This window comes from Lygodium microphyllum, unplaced genomic scaffold (assembly GCF_053477565.2).
Source record: "Lygodium microphyllum isolate KBCC unplaced genomic scaffold, Lygodium_microphyllum_v1.1.10 scaffold_293, whole genome shotgun sequence".
Lineage (NCBI taxonomy): Eukaryota > Viridiplantae > Streptophyta > Polypodiopsida > Schizaeales > Lygodiaceae > Lygodium > Lygodium microphyllum.
In genome coordinates, this window is record NW_028229774.1 from 8,157 (window position 1) to 35,818 (window position 27,662).

Genomic DNA, 27,662 nt, shown 5'->3' on the forward strand with positions numbered 1-27,662 from the left:
TATGTAGAACTTCACACCTGAGCATTGCCTTTTGTAGGCATTCTTCTGGCATGAGGTAAGCACCAATAAAGCTTTGTAGTTAAATATCTCTCTGGCATTATTTAATGCTGTTATTTATCTTCTTTTGCAAACTTTTACTGGCTATATAAATATATTTCTTTGAAGTAAAACCTTTGTCACAAAATGAAGAGGCATGTTTTATGAGTTATGCTGTAGAACAGTGCTTTCTGCAACTCATACTGGATTTCAAGGTCTGTATGCACATCTCTTATCAAACTGTATCTAATTTTAGTATTCTGTCCAACAGCTTTTGGAGAGCCTATGCTGCACACAATAGGTTACATCTACAAGCGACAAGCGGCAAAAGAGCTTGGGAAAAATATATTTCTCATGGGTGTTCCTTTTTTCGCTGAATGGGTCAGGGATAAAGGACATACTATCAAGTCTCAAGTGACAGCTGCATCAGGTCTGATCTTCTTGAAATAGACATTTGAATAAAGAGTTGTAGCTATATGGCTTTGTTCCCTGAATTTTACTTTTTCCTGTTTCCAGGTGCAATTTCTTTGATGCAAATGCAAGAGAATATGAAAGCTAAAATCGAAACAGAAGGCGGTATTAGTGAAGAAGAGCTTGCAAAGTATTTGGAAGCCAATAAGGATGCCATGATAAATTCTTTGTGGAAGATAAATGTTGCTGATATTGAGATGACTCTTACTCATGTCTGTCAGAAGGTACAGAGCACACCAAAATGAACGTGGCATTTATTTTGATGTCAGAGTGATTTACTATTAGTTTAGTCTTCTGTACTATAATGTCATGTAGCTGAACCTGATGTTTTTTGTAATTGTTTCATATTTACTGGAACAGGTACTATCCGAATCCAATGCCTCGAGAGAAGTGGTGAAGACAAGGGCCAAGGCCTTGAAGAAACTGGGAACCATCTTCCAGGTAGACTCCAATCTTCAGCAAATACTTGAAAGAATATTTGAAATTGATGCATGGGATTTATTGCAGCTGAATATGAATGTTAGGAGTATCCATTTCATTCCTTCTCCCTTTGTCCCTCTGGCACTTTACTTCGATGCTTCTTTTAGAGGTTCATGGTGATAATGTATGATCCTGGCACGTTTTAATTCGCAAAGTAACATTTGTCCATGCCAAGTCATAGGGCGCGCCCAGGGGGGGGATGGGGGATGGGGATGCACATAGTCTCATGTATAACAACACCATATGTCCATAGAGAAATAAACAATCTTGGAGAGTGTCTCTGTATAGGAAAGGAAAGGCTTAATGGAAGTCCCTCTAATTTTGGCTGGATCATGTCTTCTCACCTAAATCATCAATATATCTAGCTCTGCCCCTCTAAGGGCGACTTTAATGCCTCTTGCTCTCGCCTATGCTTGCTTGTCCATATTTTAATCTCTCCAAACAGCACTATAACTTATAAGTGATCCATCCCTCAAACCATTTTCCCTATGGTAAAAAGGGGCTCAAAGTGCCCTGCATATTTTGAGAGTATGATATGGCAAGAGCTCCAAAGAGCCTTAACCTAAGGATCCATTGATTTTCTCTCGAGCACCAAGTCATACCTAACTTCTATAAGTTACTTGCGGGTATAGCTTTGGGCTCAACTTAGAGGTCATGCATAAATTGGTTACAAAACCCCCCCAAACTATAACTTCTTTGTGAGGAAATGGGGTAGGGTGATGTTTCGCGAGTTGATATGCTTGACATATATGTCGAGATAGCTTCAGGTGTGGAAGGCCCTTAACCATATGATGACACGACAACCTATAAAGAGAGTTGTATCCAAGATGTCCAAAGTGAAAATGCCAAAGACACTCAATGTCTATAGGCTCCGATGTAGTGGCTAAAGCCTAGAAGTAGTGAAACTCAGAGCCCTAAGATGTCGGCTCAAAAAGAAACTATCATGCGGTATAGGCCACTAGGCCGTGCCTCATCATGAGCAATCACTAGCTATTAATGTTAGTTAGTTTTTACCTTAGTTAGTCTTTAGTTAGTAATCTTACTAACTTATTAATTGACTAACTAACTTTCGAACTAACCAACTAACTTTTATTGCGTGGAAATATTACAGACAGAGTGGGCCCAGTACAATGGTCAGGGATTGGCTGTACTACTCTTGGACTTTGAGAAAGCCTATGACAGGGTGGATTGGGACTTCTTGGAGGGCACCATAGTGAGGTTGGGCTTTCCCCAGGCATGGATCCATAGAGTCTGCACTTTACAAATTGACTACTAGTAGGGTCTCTCATAGGTGGCAGGCGAGGGGAGGAGTTTCGACTGGAGAGATCGGTACGGAAGGGTTTCCCACTGGCCCATTATGTGCTCCTACTCTTTGCAGAGGCGATGTCTCACTTCCCCAGATCACGTGTGAGCGGATTACGCGGCCTTCGACTTCCTGTGAGAGAGGAGACGGAGCTGTTAGACTTAGAGTATGCAGATGATACAACATTTTACATAGAGGATGATGAGTTGATGCTGGAGAGAGTGAGACTAGCTCTCGAGGTGTTCTATACTGCAGCGGGAGCACTGGCGAAAGTCGGTTGGTTTCCTTACAGACCTGAACTCTAGCACAGAGTGGGGCGTCCATTTGGGATTTAGATGGGTGTGCAAAGGGCAGACCGTCCGTTACCTAGGGTTCCAGGTGGGACTCCACATCACTCCCACCCAACAGTTTCTTCTAGTCCTCGACTCTATTCGGAGGAAGCTGACCTATTGGAATACTGCTCACCTTTCCCTAGCGGGTTGAGCCGTGGTAGTTAACCAGGTCCTCCTAGTGACAGCCTGATACATTGCCTTGTGTTGGTGCTTCTCCTCGTCTTGTGTAGCTCAGCTTTGTCGCCCAGTGCGGAATTTCCTCTGGGTTGGGTCAGACTGTTCTAGGGACTCTCGGGCCAAGGTGGCATGGGCGACCATCATCTGACATCGGTTAGAGGAAGGGCTTGGGATCACAATCGACACGCGTGCTACAGTTGACTGCCACGTAACGAGCGACCCGCCCCGGGGGGGGGGGGCTGCTGCAGGAGCGACAAGCCGTCACGCGACGTGATTACACGGACGACGGGCAGGTTAATGGACCAATACATTTTTTTAAAATCAGAAATTTTCAGTTTGATTTATTTCCTCTCTTCTGGGTGTTCGCGGACACAAGCACAATGTGCAAATCTGTGCAGGCTTTGGCCCTGAAATTTAGGGCTTTTCCCGACTTTGGGGATCTCAACTCAGAATTGGACAATCTGACTTAGAAATTGCAAAGTCGGTGCACATTTGCCTGGGAATTTTGGGGTTTTTCACATTTTAGTGAAATTCTTTCAATTTCATTGAAATTAGTGCATGCAGGACTTGGAAAATTTGGGGATTTGTCCAGATTTGGTGCGAGCAAGATGCTGATATCTGTCTCAGAATTTGCAGGAATTTGTGACATTTTGCCTCCGACATTTGGGGCTTTTCATGTACATGCACAAATTGGGCTAAAATTTACCCAATTTCTCAACATTGATGCACATTGGACCCCGTGCAATTTGGGGCTTTTGCAGTTTAGGCAAAATCTGTGCAGCATTTGGTCATTTTATGTACATGCAGGTTCAATTCCATGCAATTTGGACATCAACACTTGGTAAAAATTTGGGGGTTTTGCTGAAATTGCTCTATTTTGGCACAATTGGCATGTTCTATGCATGACAGAGAAAATGCAGATGTGTGGTTGATGCTTTGAGCACAAAAGATTTTGGGCCTTTTGACTGTGCGTGTCAACTTTTATGCCCGTGGGTACATGCACAAAAGAAATTGCAGCTAAAATTTGGGATTTCTCATGTAATGTGATGCATATGCCCTCGGAACAGCTGTAATCAGTTGTGGAATGCTGTAGCACACGGTTTGGTGCTTCTGAAAATTTAATTACAGATCTGAAATCTGTGCTTTTACGTGGTCATTTATTGCTGGTTGGTACTTGTTTGTACCTTGGTCACTTGGGTGACAGTTTTGGGTCTGCATTTGCTGGTTTTTTTTTTTTTTTGGTCACATTTGGGCTGAGAATCATGGCTGGCAGCAATGACAGCAGTAATTTGATGCACATAAAGAAGCTTGAAGGAGCACATAACTTTGCAGTTTGGCAAAAACAGTGCTACAATATCCTGTTGCAAAAGAAGCAGGCAAAGCCGATCAAAACCAAAGGGGCAAAGCCCGCAGACATGGAACATGAAGATTGGGATGAATTAAATGAGCTTGCATGCTCAACCATCGAGCTATCGATTTCTGATGCCTTGCTGTTTAACATTGAAGTTTTGGATTCTGCATATGCTATATGGACTCAACTGGAAGAACTGTATGCACAGAAGAGTGCTGCAAGCAAAGTGTATTGGTTGAAAAAGCTTATGGATTTGCTTATGAAAGAGGGTACAGCAATGTCTACTCATTTGAGTGAGTTTAACTCCATTTTCAGCTAGTTGGTTGCGTTGAAGTTCTTGATTGATGAAGAATTTAAGGCTACGTTCTTGCTTTGCACTCTTCCAGAGAGTTGGGATACATTCAGGACTGCTATGAGCAATTCGAATGCGATTCTTTTGTATGCTGATGTAGAGAGTGCTCTACTCATGGAAGAAATGAATCGGCAGAATATTGCATCCAGCAAGTCTTCTAGTGCTTTGCATACTAGGGGCAGATTACATCAGAAAGATTGATAGCAAGGGATGTAGTAAATCACGTGGCAAAGATATTGAATGCCATCATTGTGGCAAGAAAGGTAATTTTAAACGTGACTACTACAAATGGAAGAAAGAGAAAGGAAGGGGAAAGAAGACAGATGATAGCAAGGAAGAGAAGAAGGGCAATCAGCCTAAGAAGAGTAGTGTAAAAATTAAAGAGGTGAATGTACTCACTCATGACAGTGATAGTGGGAGTGACGTACTCTTTGTCTCTTCACACTTTGGTGCACGTGCTTTACTTGCAGATACACATGATGACACACATATCTAGATTCTCGATTCAGGTACTTCCTTTCATGTCACCCCTCATTGAGAGTAGTTTCCCCCTATACAGGGGGTCAACATGGTGTTGTCCATCTTGGGGACAACTATGCATGTGACATTGCAGGTATTGGCAGTGTGCAGTTGCAGTTTCAGCATGGCTCTATCTTTACACTTCAGCATCTACGGCAGGTACCTCAGCTCAAGAAGAGCTTAATTAGCACAAGGCAGCTAGATGATGATGGTTTTCATACCACCTTTAGTGATGGAAAATGGAAGATCTGCAAGGGATCTAGAGTAATTGCCAGAGGTTGAAAGAGTGATACTTTGTATCCACTTCATGTATCTAGTGTGTGTAACCATGTTGTTGCCGTGAATGAGCAGCCAAGCATTTCTTTGTGGCATGGCCGGTTGGGACACATGAGTCAAACAGGAATGGAAGTGCTTTCTCGTTTGGGTTACTTGCCTTGTCTTTGTTATGCTGATTTCGTATTTATGGTAAACATGCATAGACAACTAATAAAAAGTCTCTTTCGTTGAAATTTTCTCCACTAGAGTTAGTACATTTAGATGCATGTAAGATGCCAGGACTATCTTTAGGGGGAAATAAATATTTTGTCACCTTTGTTGATGATGCTACACGGAAGGTATGGGTTTACCCTATTCGTAGCAAGGATGAAGTGCTTGACGAGTTTAAAAAATTCTTGGCATTTGCTGAAAATCAGACAGATAAGACACTCAAGTGTCTTCACTCTGACAATGGTGGGGAATATGTGTCCAAGGCCTTTCAGGCATTTTGTGAGAGCAAAGGGATAAAGAGGAAGCTCATTGCCCCTCATAATCCACCCCAAAATGAAGTTGTAGAGTATATGAATCGGACCATACAAGATAAGGTCCGTACGATGCTATCTCATATTGCGTTATCCCATGGTTTTTGGGCACAGGCTGTTATGACAATTGTACACTTGATTAATCGGTCACCAAACAGGTCTTTGTGGGGGGGAGTTTCCCAAGACGCATGGTCGGGCAAGCCATCTTTGTATGCACACTTGAAAGTGTTTGGCTGCGAAGCATTTGTGCACATTCGTAAATAAAAATGCGGCAAACTTGAGGCAAAGTCCTCTAAATGCATTTTTCTACGATATGGTGATGAGGGTGAAATGGGGTATAGATTATGGGATCCCGAGAAAAGGAAAGTAATATGCAGTAATAATGTTATCTTCTGGGAAGATCACATGCATAAACAGCCCGAAAAGACTGAGGAGGTCCATAGGGTTGTATTCCAGGAATAAATACCTTTTGGACAGCAAAATGTGCATGCTGTACAGTAGCAAATACCTACTGTAAATGAATCTGTAAATGCAGAAAATAATGCTGGAAATGATCAGCCAACTATTGCCCATGATAATGAGCCACTACATGTGCAGGAACAGCTAGGACAACAAGCTGTTAATGCTGATTTGCAGGCTGAAATGCTAGGATAGCACACTGAAAATGGAAATTTGCAAGAACAGCCAGCAAACAATGATCATTGAGTTAGGAGATCGTCTAGGGCTACTAGACAACCTGATAGATTCATTCTTGGTGCAAATTATGTGGTTGATTATGTCATGTTAACAAACCGTGGTGAACCGTCTTGCTTCAAGGAAGCAATGGATAGTCAGGACAGCAAGAAATGGTATAAAGCCATGTTGTCAGAAATGAAATCTCTTGAGAAAAATGGCACTTGGAACTTGGTGCAGTTGCCTAAAGGGCAGAAAACACTTCCATGCAAATGGATTTACAAGATTAAGGTCACTTCTAGTTCCTCACCAAAGTACAAAGAAAGATTGGTTGTAAAGGGGTACAATCAAGATCATGAAATTGACTTTGATGAGATTTTCTCTCCTGTAGTCAAGATGACGACATTGAGGATCATTTTGGGCTTGGTTGCAGCTGAAGATATGGAGCTCATACAGATGGATGTAAAGAGTGCATTCTTACATGGTGATCTGCATGAAGACATATATATACAATAGCCTGAAGGGTTTGTGGAAAAAGAGAAAGAGAAGATGCTATGTAAACTCAAAAGGAGTTTGTATGGGCTGAAAGAAGCACCAAGAGAATGGTATCATAAGTTTGATACATTTATGCAGTCTCAAGGTTTCCATAGAAGTCAAGTGGATCATTGCTTGTACACCAAGAAGGTAGCAGATGGCAGTGTGATTATCTTGGTTTTGTACGTTGATGACATATTGATTGCTTACAGGGATACTCATGCCTTGGATTCACTGAAGCAAAGTCTTCATGGCAGCTTTGACATAAAGGATCTTGGTGATGCAAATCACATTTCTGGCATGCGAATACTCGGAGATAGGTCATGTGAAACTCAGTGCAAAGGACAGCCCTACATCTGATGATGAGAAGGCTGAAATGGCCAAGATACCATATGCTTCAGCTGTTGGCAATTTGATGTATGCTATGGTTGCTACACATCGTGACATTGCCTTTGCAGTGGGAGTGGTTAGCAAATACATAGCAACCCCTGGCAAGAAGCATTGGGATGCAGTGAAAGGTATTATGAGATACCTCAAAGGCACAAAGGACTTGTGCATCTGCTTTGGGAAGCAAAAGGCATCTATTGTTGGCTTTACGGATGCAAACTATGATGGTCATGCGGATTGCAGGAACTCCACTTCTGGGTATGTGTTTACTTTTACAGGAGGAGCAGTCTCTTGGATCTCCAGGCTACAAAAGTGTGTTGCATTGTCTACTACAGAGGCAAAGTATGTGGCTGCCACTGAGGCATGCAAGGAGGCTTTATGGCTTTTACGTCTGGTGGGAGAGCTTGGCATCTCAGAGTTACCTGTTCTCCATTGCGATAGAGTGCTATCATGCTAGCATGGAATCCTGTCTTTCATGCAAAGACAAAGCACATACATGTGAAGTACCACTTCATTAGAGATGTACTTAACAACAAGAGCATTGAGCTTGTCAAAGTGTATACAAATGATAATCCTGCAGACCTTCTCATGAAGGATCTTCCAGCAGAGTGGTTTGCTCATTGCCGATAGATGATGGGACTTGGATAGATACATGTATTTCAGCTTTGTACATACCTATACTTAGTTGATTCTTTTCTCCTCTCAAGGCACATTGCCTTTAGGTGGGAGGTTATTGGGAATAAAGACCCTCGTGCCTTTAAATGTGCTTGGGTGTGAACACACCCTTAGCACTTGTACTTACACACATATATCTATCTAAAAACCTAAAGGTACACACTCGTCATTGTACCTAAAATCATGCACACTCTGTGCTCTGCTCTCTCTCACTCTCTTTGTCTCTCCGCGGCTAAGGAATACTTGCTGTCTTGATCTTCGTACCCAACACGTCACTACAAGTCCTTCATGAGGATTACCCATATCTTGCTGAAAGGAGGAAGGAAACTCAAAAGATTGATTAATATCATTTTGCATACTTAACATAGGAGTGAATGAAGGTGGAGATGTAAATGGTATAGATGAAAGTGGTAGAGATGGAGATGGAAGTAGTAAAGAGTGGAAGGGTTTGTACTCCATGCTAGTTTTCACATTAGGATGGCTAGTCCTTTGTGGAGCTTCCATCCTTACTGCAAAATTATTAGATTGGTACACCAAATCTAAAGGGAAAAACTCAAATTTACTTTCAATTTGTTGTTGAGCCCAATACATGAGGATAAGGTCGTATTTGCCTATTGAAATCTCATATGGTCTTTGGACTTCACGGCAGTTTGATGTCTCTCCAGCCATATTAGAGGATGGGAGAGCAAGCTATGTGGTCCAATCGTGCTCATTTCTCGATGGATTTCACTTGGGAGATGAAGTGGTGATATCGTATTCAAAAGTCATCTTGTCCTCTTGTTGTTCTTGCTTCTTGCAAAGGGCTTTGAGATCAAAGGCTGAGGTCTCTTCAAAGAGATCCTAGCTTTGATAACATGTGGAGAAATATTCTAACTTAGAAATACAAATTATTGCTAGGGTAACTCACAAACAATGAGCATAGCAAAGATCATAAATGAAGGAATCTAAATAATACAATGCTCATGCAGCAAACATACTATGCAATGAAGGAATACTTTACCCCAAACTCTCATATCTCAAGGACCGAGGTAGAGGTAATAAGTTGGAGAGTGTGTCATACTCTTTATGCATCTCGAAATGTGGCAAGGCAGCCTTTGAAACATGAGACAGCAACAATCACAACAAGGGTGATATTGAATCAGTGTTAGATAGAAGGCAGAGGAGATAGAAAACTGCAGTAGTGGAAGGTGGTCGCCTGGCTGTTTGGACAGCAAACACAACAAGGGATAGTGTGGATTGTGTGGTGGAGGCTAGAAACAGGTGTTAGATGGATGTAGACAACGTTGGACAGCCTTGACTAAGATGTCCTCCACAAATGGGGTGTGGGCAACCAAGCTAGATTACCTAAAACTTGCAAAAACGAGATTTGTTGAATGGGAGGGCAAAATATCTATTTATAGAAAGTTTGGGGGCTCCCAAATTAGGGTTTACATATGGGACACTAAAACTCCCTTGAACCATTCCCGGTTTAAAAGAATGGTTTCATTAATTAACTTAAGTTTTGAGGTTATTTAATGAAAGCTAATGGTAATTTAGCTCAACAATTGTGCTAATGTGTAGGCAACAATCAGCTAGAAAGGCGACTAAGGAAAACGAGATGCAATGTGTAGGGCAATTGATGTGGCGTAGGCTGACTAGTAAGAGGTAATGAAGAGGCAAAAGGGGAAGTCAACTAGTAGGCTGCACATGGCTAAGAGGCTGTTCACACACAAGAATGAATAATAACTAACACTAGGCAAACTTTTTCATACTGTCCACAATCGAGACACTTGATGCCAAGAGTGGCTTAGTGATTGCTTGTAGTGAGATACAAGCTAATGGCCACTATTTGATTACATAGTTCATTTCCTAGTGGACCTCTAAGGGCTTTGAGTTCCATAGACTTCATGCCTTAGCAGCTGGTAGGAATCCTACAAATGAAGAGTGTCTCTGGAATTTTCACTTACCTTGCATATGACTATCTTCGTGAGTTGCCATGTCATCAGATGGTTGAGGGCATTCCAAATCTCAAACCATCTAAGGACATTTGTAAAGCTTGGCAATTGGGGAAATGACATTGCACTCTATGTCCTCAGTACAACACAAATAGAGTTGAGGGATCCCTTGGATTGATTCATGTTGACTGTGACAAGCTAGCATCCATAACAATCATTAATGGTGCATTGTATTGCTTTCTATTACTGAATGACTATTTTAGGTATATTTGGGTCTTTTCCCAAGTAAATCGAACACATTTTCATATTTCTCCACATGGATGCAACTTGTGCAAAATCACATGGGTGTCCGTATAGGGGCCATGAGGTTCCTTCTTAGCAAGGGTGGTGATAACCTGATTTAACTCAAACTACAGCAAGCATTAAATACACAAATCTGGAAATACATAATTTACCACTTAATTGGAGAGTAGACAACTAATTGGCCCCAACAACTAGCATCCCTTAGCCAAAGGGCAGCGGTGCGGAAGTGTATGACCAAGACTAAGAGATAGAGTGAAAGAAAGAGACTGAAGATCTGCAATATGAAGAATACTGAATAAGGAATGCAAATATGTACACACACACAGCGCGAATGTCTGTGTATCTCTACCTTGATGATGTCACCCTGGTGCACACCTCGAAGTCTACTGCAATCTACACAATCTCTGCTTGATATTTGCGATCAAAATTGTGTGAATGTGTGGGGGGCTAATTGGAATATATAGCCCATAAAAAAAGGAGTAGATCTGTAGAGGTCGACTTTTGAGCAAAAAATGCATTAGCTTGACTTAAACAGCCCCAAAACATGTTTAATTAATGAAGAAAACCTTTTATTTTGAAAAGTAACACAATCCTAGAGAGTTACTGTGTCCCACATGCAAAACCCTAATTTGGGTGTCCCAAACTTTCTATAAATATGCATGCAACCCACTACTCTATCTCAATCTCATTTTTGTAGGTTTTAGGAGCCATAACTTTGCTGCCCACACCCCATTGGTGGAGGACATCGCAGTTAAAGCTTCCACCAACCACCTGTCATCATTCGATGCCTAATTCTAGCCTTCTACATGCAGTTGTTGCTATCTCTAGGCCTCTAGAGCTGTCACCTACTGTTGGGAGCTGTCACTAACTGCTAGATGTTGTCGCTACCTGTTGTCTAGAGTCGCTAGGATTTTCTCTTTCCTTTGAATGCTACATTTGCAGTTTTTGGCCGCCACCTGACATTTTCTCACCTCTCACATTTGCATTTGCATCTAACAATTGGTTCTCGGTTTTTCTCTCCTCAAGTACTTGCGATTTTAGTTTTTCTCTCATGTACTGTCATTTGCATCAGATCAAGTTTTCCTTAGGTGCGTTTGTTGGTGTTCAACGCTCAGAGACTGCCTTTGTTTTAATTTGGGATCTGTTCAGAGTATGACACACTCTACAGCTCATAGCCCTTGCCTTGATCCCAGAGATACAAGAGTTCGAGGTTCAGTATTCACTGCATAGTGTGTTTGTTGCATGAGCATTGTATTCACTTTATTATTAATTTTGTTCACTGTCTGTGAGTTTATTAATATGTGCTTTGTCGTATGATTGGTTTCATGCTTTTTGCGTTTAGAGCATTTTTTCACATTGGCTGTATTAAATGTAGCTGATTGTTCCCAATACATGGTCTGACTACAGAAAAAACGGCCGATTGTATAGCTACCTGTGTGACTACTGACATGGCATCTCCAGCTATATGACCACCTACCACGCGGCAAACCTGCTGCAATTGCACACATGGGACTTGTCAAAAATGTGATGACTGATCAGACTGCCATGTGGCATATCCAGCCTGCTCCCAACACACAAAAACTGCTCTCGAATGCCTGTTTGACAAGAAATGCATGTACATAACCCATCCCATATCTCCTTGGACACCTGTCGCATGTAATCATAATTTAAGTGACAAAGTTGAGCATGTCAAAGTTCAGACTGTATCTGAGAAGTAAGAAGAAGAGAGGTCAAGGTAAAGGGAGATCTCAACTTGTATGTTGGGATGTAAAGGTCCTTTATTCACCTCCGTGTATTTTACACGTGTATTGTTATGTTGTACATGTGAATGCACCCTTTTACGGGCCCTAAGTATAAATACATTTTATTCTTTGTGTACCAACACAATTGTTGGTACACCCAAACCAGTTCGTCACTCTTACTCTCACTCTCACTCACCTGTTCACTTCCTCTGCTGCAAATCTTCACGCTTCTGCTACCCACGCGCTCCAACAACTGGTATCAGAGCTGAGGTTAAGGTGCTCACGCTCCTCGAAGTCCACGTGAGACATCACCAGCTCTTCGCTCGTGAGAAATCAGTAAGTCGTCACTCATACAGGTCAAGTCGTCACTGTTTCCAGGCACGGGTATGTGCTGGACAGTCAGGCGACAGTGTTGCAGGTCACGTTTTGTGCAAGCGACAGCCTGATAGACAGGCGACAGGTCAATTTTGACCAGGCAGGCAGTCAAAGAGGTCAACGTAGGTCACGAGCAGCCAGGCGCAGGCTGCATAGGTCACGCAATGTAGTTTTGTCATGTTTTTTGAGCAGGCGACATCAGACGAAGGACACGCGACAGTCAACGGCTGGTGACGGGGTGATTCGTCACATTTTTCAGCAGATTCGTATTTTTTTTTTTTTTGTTGGGCAAGCAGTCCCCTTGCTTCTGCTGCATGCAAACCCCTTGCTTACTGACGAGGGTTTGCACGCGGAAGCACAGTTCACAGTTCTGGGCAATTTTATGGCTGAAATTTGGGGCTTTTCCCAGATTTGATGCTGTTTATGCTTGACAGTGACATCTGTGTCAGAAATTGCAGACATTGTGCGCATTGACCTCAATTAGTTTGGGGATTTTTCAAAATTTGTTGAAATTTTGCTCATCCGAGTAAAATTTCTTGGCATTGGACCAAGGAAAATTGGGGCTTTTCATGTATTGATGTAATTTTGCTCAGCTGAGTCAGTTTGGCTGACATTTGCGCACATTTGGACCTGGAAATTTGGAATTTTGTGCAGAATTTGATAAATTTCTGCATTATTTGCCTGTGCAGTGGTTGGTTTATGTCAAAACAGCAGAGGATTATTGCTGGTTATGCAAGAACAGCAGTGTATTGCTGATTTAGCTTGTGCTCTTGCAGTTCAGTGCTTTTACACTTGTACTTGTGATAAAATGGCTGCAACTTCTTCCAGTTTTGACATTAAAAGTTTGATGGTAATCAAGCGATTTGACGGTCAGGGTTTTGATCTTTGGAAAGATCGTATGCAGGGCATACTGTTCTTAAAGGATTGTGAGGATGCTTTGCAAATGGATAAACCCGCACAAATGTCTGAGGCGGATTGGGCCAAAGTCAATAAAAGGGCTGTGGCTTATATAAAGATGGGTGTCACTGATGACATTTTGACAGACATTAAGGGTTTAGACACTGGTCATGCAATATGGGAGAAGTTGAAAACTACCTATGAGTTCACGACTAATGAATTTAAGTTCTTTTGTGACTTGCATGGGATCAAGAGGGAGCTTATAGCCCCTTACAACCCTTCTTCAAATGGTGTGGCTGAAAGATACAATAGGACTCTATGTGAGAGAGTGCGGTGCATGCTGTCCATTGCTAATCTCCCTCATGAATTTTGGGGAGAGGCACTTAAAACTGCGGTTCACATTTGCAACCACTCTCCAAACAGGTCCCTAAATAATGGCATCCTTGAGGAGGTTTGGTCTGGCAAACCGGCCTCATATGATCGTTTACGAATATTTGGCTGTGATGCTTTTGTGCATGTTAGAAATGAGCTGAGGAATAAACTTGACCCGAAATCCACCAAAGGCATTTTCATGGGCTATGGTGATGAGGATGAAATGGCTATAGAGTGTGGCTACCTCAGTCCAAGAAAATTGTTCGCAGCCGTAATGTTGCGTTTAATGAGGCAAAGTTGCTGAAAAGTACTTTAGCCTCTGATGAAGACATGAAAAAGGTCAAATTTCAGAATTCGCAGCCACCTATTACTTCAAATGATGAGTCTCATGGTGCTGTACCACAGGCTGAAACTGATGATTAGCCGGTTATCTTTGAGCCAGATGATGATGGACAGCAAATAGAAGCACAGGGAGGTCATGGACGGCAAGATAGACTTGCTGATTATGAAAATGCAGGTGTTGGAAATGAAAATGAAGGTGCTGTACAGCATGAACAGCATGCTGAAAATGGCTTACAGCAGCCAATAAATGCTGAAAGTAACATGCCTCCAGATGTATATCCGATTCTTGAGAATATAGATCATTGGGTACGTAGGTCTACACGCCCAAGAAGGCAGCCACATAGGTATGACCCCTCTTTGCATTATGTGATGCTTACTGATGAGGGTGAGCCTCTGACATATAAAGAGGCTAAGTCATGCAAATTCAGCAATAAGTGGGAGCTAGCTATGCAGGAAGAGATTAAATCTCTGTATGCTAATGATACTTGGGATCTTGTGTCGTTGCCCAAAGGAAGAAAGCCTCTTCCAAACAAATGGGTTTACAAAGTAAAGACAGTTGATGGGAAACCCAAGTACAAGGCAAGATTGGTTGCCAAAGGGTATGCACAGAGGAAGGGATTGACTTCCAGGAGGTCTTCTCACCTGTCGTGAAGATGACCACACTACGTGTGCTTTTTGCTCTCACTGCTGTATTGGATTTAGAGCTATACCAAATGGATGTGAAAATAGCTTTTCTGCATGGTGACATTGATGAGGAGATCTACATGAAACAGCCCGAGGGTTTTGTAGTTCCTGGAAAAGAGCAGTTGGTGTGTAAACTAAAACGCAGCTTATATGGGCTGAAACAAGCACCACGGCAGTGGTACAAAAAGTTTGGCACTTTTATGCTCTCTCATGGGTTTACACGCAGCCATGCAGATCACTGTTTGTATATGAAAAAGGATACAGATGGCAGCCCTATCATACTTGTTTTATATGTGGATGATATGTTGCTAGCTGGCAAGAGAAAGACTAGCTTGGATGCCCTCAAAGATCAGCTGAAATTAGCTTTTTCCATGAAAGATTTGGAGAATGCAGAACATATATTGGGCATGAGGATTCGTAGGGATAGAACGCAGAAATTGTTGTTCTTATCTCAGGAAAAGTACATTGAAAAGGTACTGGACAGATTTAACATGGCTGAAGCTAAGCCTCTCGGAGTACCCTTACCTCCATACCTTAAGCTTAGTAAAGCCAATAGCCCAAAAGATGACATGGAAGCCAATGCTATGAAGGGAGTCCCTTATGCATCAGCTTGTGGCTCTCTTATGTATGCTATGGTGGCCTTGTATGCATCAACTTCCGCTACCTGCGCGCTCCAACATTGTAGACTCCATTCTCCTTGTAACCTGTAGAAAGCACCTTTTTGGATCCACAATCAAAAATCCAGAAGGAGCCTGCATCAAACTCAAACAACATGCCAAGAGCATAAATCTTGTGCACTAAAAGTAAATGGTAACCCAAGCTAGGCACATAAAGCACCTCTGAAGTATGAGTATCACCTTGTCCATCTGGAATAAGTTGCATGTCACCCCTACCCTGTATGGAAACAAAAGAGCTATCTCCAATGAGAATCTGCCCATATGAAGGCCGCAAATGGGCAACACTTGCAAAAGAGAGTTGTGTGCCAAGAGGCTCCACTATCAACAATCCGTTCTCAAGGGTGTGGGACCATCAATGCAGCATCAGAAGCCTTTGGGATCAATGCCTCAACCACCTCCAAATGGAGGAAAGTAGTTGATGAGGGAGCAACCACCGCTCCAGAATCCTTTGAAGCCTTCTCCTTCTTGGTGTCCTTATCCTTGTTGGGGCAATCTTTCCAGTGACTTGTCTTGCCACATATGTGACAAGTAGATTCCTTCTCTTTGTCCTTCTTTGGTTTGTTGTCCTTCTTCTTCTTTTTGTTCTTCCCTTTCTTTTGAGAGGACTAACCTATCAATGCCTCTGACTTGGAAGCATTTTACCCTTTAAATTGTTCCTCTTGGTCCAAGACCATAGGAACCAACTTCTCCCACCAAAGAGTCAATTCTCACCCTATAGCAATCAAGGTGGAATAAAAGGCAGAAAATCTAGGTGGTAACTATGAGAGAAGAGTTATCACCATGTCTTCAGATGTGATCACCTTTCCTGCAGTACCTATGGGAGTCTTGTCATTGCACGGGGTGCTAAGCTCATTTGCACTTCCAAAGGCACTCGTTTCATAATGGTGATTTGGTTGTACAACTGATCTAGCTCTAGCTATATGTTCCTAGCCACCATTAAGTGCTCAATATGTACAATCACGGTTGTAGTACACGAAAGGAAGAGAAAAGAGTAGATGTAGGCATTCAGTTTGTCCCAATCCGCTTGAGCTTGTGCCGATGCCTTATCTTCTACAGATAGTTTGGATTCATCTTGTGATGAGGAATAATCAATAGCCTCTGTAACAAGCTCTGCCAAATCATAAGACTCTAGGATAGCAAGCATCATGACGTGCAAGACGCGGTAGTTCTCACCATCTAACTTTTGATTTGTAGGAAGAGTTGGTAGGATAGGCACGTTCCAATTCACGATTGCCTGAAATTCTTTGTCGGCCTCAGAAGACATCCTTACTTGCTATGCTTGCAAAAACACAAAAGCAACCTCCTTTGACTATAGAACACAACTTGCTAGGGCTCTTCTTAGCTCGTCCCGCACCTTCTTCACCTGTCAAAGGCAATGAAAATGTAAGACTTGCAGTTGAAGGCTCAAAACGCAACCTTCCTTCTCCTCGAACAGCAAAAATCCACAGCAAAATCAGCAACTTCACTCCTTTCCCGCACGCCCACACTCGACTCAGCCTTGTTCTGATGCATAGCCCTCACTAAAAACAGTCTTGTGTCGTGTTGAAATCTCCTCTTCAGGTTTGCCCACAATCAATCAACCTTTGTGTTGCCCATAGAGTGAACACAGAGAGAAGCAATATGAAGAATGTTGAATAAGGAATGCAAATATGTACACAGGCACAGTGTGTATGCTTGCATATCTCTACCTCAATGATGTCATCTTGGTGTAAACCTCAAAATCTGCTGCAGTCTGCACAATCTTTGCCTGAAATCTGCAATTAGAACTGTGTGAATGTGTGGGGGACTGACTGGAATATATAGCCTATAAAAAAAGGAATATATCTATATATGCACAGGTCAGCTGCATTAGGTGCAGTGGACTATGCCCAATAAATGGTCCAAGTGCAAAAAAAACTGCAGACTGCACAGCTGCCACGTGTACCAGTGAGACCACCTGCAAGGTGGCAAACCTGTTGCAAGTGCACACATGAGACCTGTCATAAATGCGATGACTGATCAGACTGCCATGTGGCATATATGGCCTGCTCTCAACACACAAAAACTGCTCTCAAATGCCTATCTGACACGAAATGCATGTACCTGGCCCATCTTTGATGAATGTCTATTCAGGGGATGACCATATCTCTAACGCACTTGTAGTATTCAGGGGATGACCATATCTCTAACGCACTTGTAGTATTTCTTTATCTTGTATCGCAATAAGGTTGGAGTACGTTGAGATATGGGCTGATCTCCTTCAATCTTCAATACAATGGCTATCATAAATGATGGGCACTTCTTGGGCAAGATTTGTCCCTTGATTGTACAACAATTGGGGCTCTATTTGGGTCTTTGATTTGTCACATGTGGGCCACAATAATTTGGGAATGGGCCACCACCAGGATTAGCTGCAAACAAATGTCTTCAGCTGCTATATTGAGCACTTGGGCCTTTTGGATTGAGCACGGATCCAGAGATGGTTGTGGAAACTCTAATTTTTGCTGCAAATTAGGGTTTCAGCAGCAATTTATGCAATTGCTCTTCAGCCCAGGCTGGAAATGGCTGAGAATTGCTAAGGAATTGAGAGAGGAAGTTGTAGAGAAAGAGATTTCTCAATTTCATCTCGCATAGGTGCCTGTACCAGCTGCTGCCCTGATCAGGGACAGCATTTAATGTTGCCGCTTGCTGATCTAGAGCCCTAGATGGCTGCCGCTTTGCTCTTCTGGTTATCGCCCCTTCTCTGGGCAGACCAGCCAAGCTGTTGCCTACTACTTCTTGGCCTCGTGATGGCTATAGCAGTGTGGAATCACCTCTAGAGTGGCTAGAAATGCCTTGGGACAGCTGTAGGAGCACTCTCAGTGGCTGCAAAGCTCAAAATGGCTGGAATGACCCTCAGCCAGCCCCCAAACAATTCCCTCCCAGTTTGCATGGATAATTTTGACAAGTGGCAGCGTGTTTTGCCACTTGCAGCCTTCTAAACTTAATTTCCAGCATTAAGTAATGAATTTTCAGAATTTAAATTCTGAAATCAACTAATTATCCATTTGACCCTGACCTAGAACTAGCTAGTGCCCATTCACAATTAATGTGCTAACCCCCCATGGCACATTTAATGGTCCGAGCATTAACTAGACTTGATCTAGCATTGATATATAAATTAATGTGCTAATCCCCATGGCACATTTAATGGTCCGAGCATTAACTGGCCTTGGTCTAGCATTAATATTGAAGGCTAAACTTTGCTTGACATTTAAAAGAACTGACCTTGTTAGTTCTTTTCTTTTTTTGAGCATAGAGGTTGTTAGACATGGGGGTGGGATCTTCGTATCTCAACAAAAGTATACCCTTTAGTGAGTGGATCAATATTGCATTGATTTGACATGGCCCATAGCTACTCTTGTGCTTTCATATATATATATATATATATATCTCAAAACCTAAAGAGGTACACTCGTCATTGTACCCACAAGTCGTGCTCACTTTCACTCCCTACTTTGCACTCTCTCTGTCTCTCTACTGCTAGCAAGCACTGCGTGTCTCGATCCTCGTGCACTGGCTCAACAAACTAGTATTAGAGCGTATGTGTTGAATGCTCCATCAATTGTGCATGAGTTAGTTGGCAGAGTCGGAGTTGCAGGTTGGGCGACAGGATTGACGAAGTCTAAGTCAACGGGCTGCAGGCGTGGGCAATAGGACAGACGGGGGCGTGCAATCACGACGGATCGTTGGACGGCGTGCAATAGGTCGTGGATAGGCGACAGTTGCTACAAGCATCGCGGGCACATTGACTAGCGGGGCACTGATGGCGGGACCATGGCGTGTGATAGATGGGACGGGCTTCAACGGGTCGTCACGTCACGAACCACTAGCGAGGCACTGATGGCAGGAACATGGCGTGCGACAGATGGGACGGGCTTCAACGGGTCGTCACGTCATGAACCTGACGGGTCAACGGACCCACGTCAGGTCACTTCGAAATTTCTTTTCTTTCAAGAAATCAGCTTCTACCCCTATTTCTTGATGGGGATTCGTGCGCATAATCACACAGAGTGCAAATTTGTGCAATCTTGGCCTGAAAATTTGGGGCTCTTCCTGGATTTGGGGATTGTGATGTAGAGCAATACCATTTAACTGCAGGAATTTGTGACATTTTGCCTTCGACATTTGGGGCTTTTCATGTACATACAAAAATTGGGCACATTGGATATTTCTTGACATTGATGCACATTGGACCCTGTGCAATTTGGGGCTTTTGCTGTTTGGGCAAAATTTGTGCGCCATTTGGTCATTTTATGTATATGCAGGTTTAATTCCATGCAATTTGGACATCTAGCACTTGGAAAAATTTGGGGGTTTTGCTGAAATTGCCCTATTGGCGAAATTGGCCTACGCTATGCATGTCAGAGACAATGCAGATGCATGGTTGATGCTTGAGTACAAAAAAATTGGGGCTTTTGACCGTGTGTGTCAAATTTTGTGCCTGTGGGTGCATGTACAACAGAAATTGTATCTAAAATTTGGGACTTTTCATGCAATGTGATGTATTTGCCCCTGAAATAGCTGTAATCAGTTGTGGAGTGCTGTAGCACAAGGTTTGGTGCTTCTAAAAATTTACTTACAGATCTGAAGTTTCTGCTTCTACGTGGTCATTTATTACTGGTTGGTACTTGTTTGTACCTTAGTCACTTGTGTGACAGTTTGTGCCAGCCATGATTTTCAGCCCAAATGATTTTGGTCACATTTGGGCTGAAATACCTGCTGCAAATGAACTTGCAAATGCAGAAAAGAATGCTAGAAATGAACAGCCAGCTATTGCCCATGATAATGAGCCACTACTTGTGCAGGAACAGCCAAGACAATAAGCTGTTAATATTGATTTGCAGGCTGAAATGCCAGGACAGCAAGCTGAAAACGCTCAACAGCCAGCAAACAATGATCATTGGGTTAGGAGATCGTCTAGGGCTACTAGACAACCTGATAGATTCATTCCTAGTGCAAACAATGTGGCTGATTATGTCATGTTGATGGACTCTGGTGAACTGTCTTGCTTCAAGGAAGCAATAGACAGACATAACAGCAAGAAATTGTATAAAGCCATGTTGTCAGAGATGGAATCTCTTGAGAAAAATGGCACTTGGGACTTGGTGTAGTTGCCCAAAGGGTAGAAAACCCTTCCATGTAGAAAACCCTTCCATACAAATGGGTTTACAAGATGAAGGCCACTTTTGGTTCCTTACCGAAGTACAAAGCAAAATTGGTTGCGAAGGGGTACAAGCAAGAACATGGTGTTGACTTTGATGAGATCTTCTCTCCTATAGTCAAGACGACTACATTGAGAACCATTTTGGGCTTGGTTGCAGCTAAAGATATGGAGCTCATACAGATGGATGTAAAGAGTGCATTTTTACATGGTGATCCACATGAAGACATATATATGCAGCAGCCTGAAGGGTTTGTGGCAAAAGGGAAAGAGAAGATGCTATGTAAACTCAAAAGGAGTTTGTATGGGCCGAAACAAGCACCAAGAGAATGGTATCATAAGTTTGATACATTTATGCAATCTCAAGGTTTTCATAGAAGTCAAGTGGATCACTGCTTGTACACCAAGAAGGTCGTAGATGGCAGCTTGAGTATCTTGGTTCTGTACATTGATGATATGCTGATTACTGGCAAGGATACTCATGCCTTGGACTTAGTGTAGCAAAGTTTTTATGGCAGCTTTGACATGAAGAATCTTGGTGATGCAAATCACATTCTTGACATGCGAATACTCAGAGATAGGTCGAAAGGATTACTCTATCTATCTCAGCAGGAGTATATCTCCAAGGTTTTCCAGCATTTCAATATGGAGAGGGGGAAACAATTGGGATTCCATTGCCTCCATATGTGAAAGTCAGTGCAGAGGACAGCCCTGCATTTGATGATGAGAAGGCTGAAATGGCCAATATACCATATACTTCAGCTATTGGCAGTTTGATGTGTGCTATGGTTGCTATGGTTGCTACACGTCCTGGCATTGCCTTTGCAATGGGAGTGGTTAGCAAATACATGGCAAACCCTGGTAAAAAGCATTGGGAAACAGTGAAAGGTATTATGAGACACCTTAAAGGTACAAAGGAGTTGTGCATCTGCTTTGGAAAGCAGAAGGTATCTATCGTTGGCTTTACGGATACAGACTATGCTGGTCATGTGGATTGCAAAAAGTCCAGTTCTGGGTATATGTTTACCTTCACAGGAGTAGTCTCTTGGATCTCCAGGCTACAAAAGTGTGTTGCATTGTCTACTACAGAGGCAGAGTATGTGGCTGCCACTGAGGCATACAAGGAGACTTTATGGTTTTCATGTCCGGTGGGAGAGCTTGGCATTACAAGTTACATGTTCTTCATTGTGATAGTCAGAGTGCTATCATACTAGCACGGAATCCCATTTTTCAGGCAACCGAGTGTATACAGGTGAAGTATCACTTCATTAGAGATGTACTTGATAGCAAGAGCATTGAGCTTGTCAAAGTGCATACAAATGATAATCCTGTAGACCTTCTCACGAGGGTCTTCCAACAGAGCGGTTTGCTCATTACTGACAAATGATGGGAGTTGGATAGATATATGTATTTCAGCTTTGTACATACATACCTAGACTTAGTTGATTCTTTTCTCCTCTTGAGGCACATTTTCTTTAGGTGGAAGGTTGTTGGGAATAAAGGGTCCTCGTGCCTTTTACATGTGCTTGAGTGTGAACAAACCCTTAGCACACTTCTATTTTCATATATATATATATATCTAAAAACCTAAAGAGATACACTCGTCATTGTACCCACAATTCGTGCTCAATCTCACTCCCTACTCTGCACTGTGTGTGTATGTGTGTGTATGTGTTGCTAGCAAGCACTGTGTGTCTCAATCCTTGCGCCTCAGCTCAACACACTTTGATGAGCATACTTATCGTATTTGTGGTAGAAAAGCTTTTTTGGTTGATTCACACTAGACTAGAATTAGCATACTCAATTTCTTTGCTTAGTCAATATTTCAATACACTTAAGATATTATGTTGGATTGTTTGTTTGTGGGTGTTGAGATATGTTGAGTGTAATTATTCATTTGGCTTACATCATGGTAAAGGTTTGACTTTGCAGGGGTAGCAAGAGATCTTGACACTTGGCATTCCCATGGTGGTTACAACTTATATCTTCTCCTTGGGCATGGCTTCCATTGTTTAGTCTAGCTGTAAACAGGACAATGGCTGCCTCTGTTGTAAAGGTCAAGTATTGGGCTCTCTACGATGGCACTATGGAGGACATCTATTTGAGGAGCTTACTAGCAGAGCCACAATTTCTATGTAGCATACTAACTGTGGTTTGCTACAACCACCAGAGTGCGATAGTGTTAGCTAGTAATCCCATCATTAGTTCAAAGATAGAGCATGTTGGTATGCACTACTATTTTACTTAAGAGAGTGGAGCCAGGCACCATTCACCTAGAGTTTGTATTGTCATTAGATAATTTTGTAGATATTTTGACCAAATTGGTCAACCGCCTACAGTATTTGCTTCCACAAATCAAAGTGGGTGCTTCCTCCCCTCCTACATTGGCATGATGGGAAGTGTTGGTGGATATTGTCGGTTCATGATTGAGGCTACGCATGTTCTAGCTGGTTGGCTTTAGAGTGTGATGTGGTCACCTGATTTATGGGTGCTTGCTTATGGCTGACTGGCATTTTCTAGGCTGACCAAGTTTATTTTGTGGCTCCAGATTATGGCCAATCTGATCATATTCTTCGCCTATTTATAGGCCACTGCTCCTTCCTCCTCAACCATTGTGCGTACACCTACTTCCAGGTTTTGGTAGAGTTGGTGCTAGTGCCCACACAGCTGCTGATTCACTGATATTCTGCAATCTCTTGTCTTTGTATATAGATTCCATTCCCTCTTCTTTGAGTTATTTTGCAATGTTCATCTTTCTTTACAGTGTCTCTCTTCTCTCTTGTGTTTGTGCAGTCCATTACAACAGATTCTCACTTCCATCGCCACATGCAGTTGTAACATGGTATCATATGTCTGATTCGGGTGTGCTGGTGCTGTTTTCTCCACTGCTGCAGGTCTGCATTTTATGATTTTTGCTCCTTTCTGGACTGCTTCAATTATTTCTTTTCTTGGGTGATCTTCTGCTGACCCGAAATGGCTTCTTTCTGCCCTGAACTGACTGCATTTGACTGCAGCAATCTGGGTTTACTGTTCCCTCTTTGTTGTAGGGCTAAGGGGACTTGTTGAAACTCTGTATGGCAGCATTTAATGCTTTCTAACTATGCATTTTGTCAACCAGCATCTGCTTTTCAGTTTGTGATCCTGTGTAGGGCTGGGCAACATTTTCAGGCTGCTTTCTCTGTTTGGTGGCTGCTAGCACTGTGTTTGTGCATCTGTTGGCTGCATTTTTGTCTGTGCTCTCCTAATTCATCTCTGTGCAGCCATTGTCTTGTTTTTTTATCAGCTTTTGTGATTAACTACTCGGTTTTAGAGAGGGTTCTTGTGTATTGAGTTGTGTTCCATACACCACAGAGTGTACTACTCAATCATTCTCCATGTACTTTCTTTACTGCTTGAACTTTTGAATTGTTGCAAGTCTCGTTATGGCAAGAAGGGACATCCCCGAAAGGATTGCAGAACATTAGCAGCAATGCGGGAGGAGTAGCGGACAAAGTAGAAGGGTAATGACTCCCTTGGCGAGTCATCATCCTCTACAGGTCTAGGTTCAGGCTCCAGCCATGTGGCCTCGACACTAGCTGCACAGGCCTTCTTTTTAGCTTGCTAGTACAAGTGATGCGGTCATCCCTCATGACTTTCCAATGTCAAAGAGGGTGATAAAGGTGGGGTAGTTAGCCCCATCCATGCATTCATACAAGTGCAAAGGACCCAAAGAGGGATTTTCCCTTACGCATCAACTAAAGTCAACTAAAGTTTGGCAGATTGAAATCTTGGAGTTGGGATTGACATCTAGGTGCATGTAGACAAAGAGCACGCTTGGCTCCAAGTCGGAGGTCACATGCGGTGGCACTTTGGCAGTCTTGAGAATCAATGGTCAAGTTTGTTACTATAGAGGTATTGTTGAGATGATGGTGACATATGCTACTATGTAGGTATTGTTGACACACATAGAGAGTTGCTATGTTTCCTTTTGGTTTTCATGAGCCAGTATGATCAATATTGACATCAAGTTCTACCCGAGGCATCTTTGTGGTGGCTTGTGCATCCCTTGGTTGGTTATCCATGGTCCTATTTGAGTGTCATTGTTGTATGTACTATGATGAGTTGTTATCATTATATATTGTAAGCTAAAATAAGTCAATTATCAATTAAACAAGGTGAATTACCAATTAGGCTTAATTAGCTTTTGAAAGCAGCCTCAAATCTCGAAAACTACCAAACTTTCTATGTCCCATAAGCAAACACCCAAACTTTGGGATGATCCACATCTATAAATAGGAGGTTTCCCAGCCACACTCTCCATCCTTCTTTTGCAGATTTCTCCACCAATTGGTGCCAACATTCATTGCTGTCTACTCACCTCATCCAGTGGATGCCTCAGTTTGCGGTGCAGCCAGCCTTTGCCCAGATCTTAACAATCAGTCCGTACAGCCTTGATTGCTGTGTTCACTGCAAGCGTGTCATTGCAGCCTGTTTGTGTTATCAGCACCAGACCAGGCAGTAGGAGGCTGCATTTTGAGTTCTTTGCAGCAGCCTGCATCTCTCAGTACTTCTCCAACCTCCTGCCCACTTCTCACAGCTTTCCCATCTAGCATTTTTGTTCTTGAGCAAGCCATCTTGCTGCCAATGCTGAGATTTGTGTCCGTTTAAACTATGACACACACTCCAATTCATCTCTGCACCAGTCCATTTTGAGACATGGGGGTTCAAGGTTTTGTATTCACTCTTGTGTAGTGTGTTTACTACCTTCTTCATTGTGCAGGAGGGTGACTGGTTGACTCTAGATAGAGGGAAACAAAACTTCCCTTCCACAACATCCCTTAGAAGGAGATTAAGGTTGTAGGACTCTAAGAGAAGTTGTGGCAGCTTGATCCTACATTGCATGGTTAGAAATCTAGGAGTGATGACTCTTGATTTGAGAATGTAGGGCTGTGTTTGAGGTGGACTAGGACTGAGGATAGTGGAATTGGCCTGCTTTTGTTGGTCTCCTAGAAGCTAGTGAGCTTCTTCGTCTACCCAGGTCAGATTGACAAACAAACTTTGATGTAGGATGACATGGACTAAGCCTCATCACTCAGCAAAATTTGGGCAGGGCATAATATCATGAAAGGTTTCCAACAGACTTGACGATGGTTGCAGGTTAGTTGGCGGCCAAGCAGGGTCTCTTACTTCTGGCACTGATTGGCCCTGATGCAGCACAACGGTGTCTGCAAGCACTGCCCACAACACTTTGGAGACTTCAAAGCATTGTATATACTATATAGTCATGTGAGGTGGCACAACTGGTGTGAAGAGGTGCCTGAGTAGAGCCCAGCCTAGGATGCATATCTTGGGGGGGGGTTCTGTTGGCAGGCAATATGTCAGGGCCACTATCTACTATAGGAGGCAAAGATGCATGATATGAGGCTGGCTTGTGTACAGTGGCTGGCTTGGAGGCTCTGCCTAGTCGTCAAAGCCTCTTCCCCACAAAGGCAATGGGGCTGTAACAACCTTGAAATGCATTCCCTGTTTGTGACCATAAAGGAATGGCGTTCCAGTGTTTCAAGCCTGTGTTCCCTCCATCCCATGTTGCTATGGACAAAACCATGCCTTAGCCTATACTTGTTTTGCATGAAATTTTCTCTGTATGCTGTGGATTGGTTGCTATCACAGTTGGTGGAACAGAAAAACTTTTTGCTACTATTTATAATTTTTCTATAGAATCTGTCTACTGAGGGACTCATAGGAACAGCAGTCCTACAAGTGAAATTGTCCACAATTTGAGTGCATTTGTAGTTGTAAACTAGGGGCTTTGTGCGCTGCAATGCTTATAATTCTTAACCAAAGATTAATGACTTATAAAACGTGGGGAACATTCAGTTATAAACTTCACTCTCAGAGTTGCAAAGTCGATTGATTTGCATTTGTATCAATGTGTCTTCGCTTTGGTACTTCTTGGATGTTGAGGGATTTGCCCTTCTCATGTTGGGTGCAGAGATTCCAAATCCTGAAGTGTTTTAATTATCCTTGTAGGCATGAAGTCCTGTTTGCTGCATGCTCTGCTCTCTGCTTATACCACAGAATCATGCCTTATTATGTAGGGTGCAAAGGATCAATATCTAAGGGTCTGTAGCCTGCGGCGTGAAAGTCAAATGAACAAGCACATCTCTCAAAGCACTTCAACGACACCCACGCAATGGGACTCCAGTGCTGAAGTTCAGGTTTCAATGGTCAAGCTAGAGTATTTAAGCCATATTTCACCAGATGCAATTTAACATTGTGAAATAATTATCAAGTGATTTGAGTTTTAATATTTGTTTTACAGGGTTCAACTGCCGCTCAAGGCTTTCCAGTTCCAGTTGCACCACCAGGTGCCCAATGATAGTCTTGGATGATTTTTGCTGCATAGTTGCTCAATTTTTACTGGCACAATCCCTCACTCTCTGTAGAATATTATGTTTTCATTGGATATTTGATTACATATATAGGTTTGTGCAGTTGCATAACTATTTTCATCTCATCCCCAGTGTATTTTTTGGAACTTCATATTCAATACTACAGCTAGATTGTGCATGGAAGGACCAAACATCATGTAGCTGGAACGCCATACTTGCCAAGCAATATGTTGGATCATTATGAATACACATGATATCAAAGGGCCATGTTTTGGTACTAACATTGTGGGTTCATGGATATGCCTGAAGAAAGTGGATGGAATTAAAGCCCCTATATTTTAAAACAGTGGGTGGATCTTCTGTACGATTACAAGTCTCAGTTTTGTATGGAAATAAATGACTTGAAAATAACATTAACATTCCACGTGTGTCCACGTTTTCAAGTTGTGAAGATGTGCAGGTGATTTCAATCTGGTCTTTTTGTTGGGTACATGATGGAACGTTTTTATGAACACATGCATGTATCTGGATTTTCCCATGGTTGCACCATTGTCCTCTTAACCTTAAGACGCTACAAATGCAGTGTACATAAAACTGTATGGCATATTTATTGTATTTGGCCAAGGTATGTTTACAGTGAAGCAAACAAAGGTAAGGGTCAAAATTCAAAAGTATTGGGCATTTCTTGGTTACACAT

At 42.5% G+C, this 27,662-nt stretch overlaps 1 protein-coding gene across 1 annotated transcript; it reads left to right on the forward strand.

Moving 5' to 3' along the window:
- The first annotated feature begins 50 nt into the window (after positions 1–50).
- LOC148008155 (chaperone protein dnaJ 10-like) lies at positions 51–27,409 on the forward strand. Its single transcript, XM_087674447.1, has 7 exons — positions 51–55; positions 252–466; positions 553–731; positions 868–948; positions 26,672–26,791; positions 26,896–26,941; positions 27,132–27,409. Exons 1-7 carry the CDS (start codon positions 51–53, stop codon positions 27,164–27,166), a joined length of 681 nt encoding a protein of 226 aa, XP_087530573.1. The 3' UTR covers positions 27,167–27,409.
- The last annotated feature ends 253 nt before the right edge of the window (positions 27,410–27,662 follow it).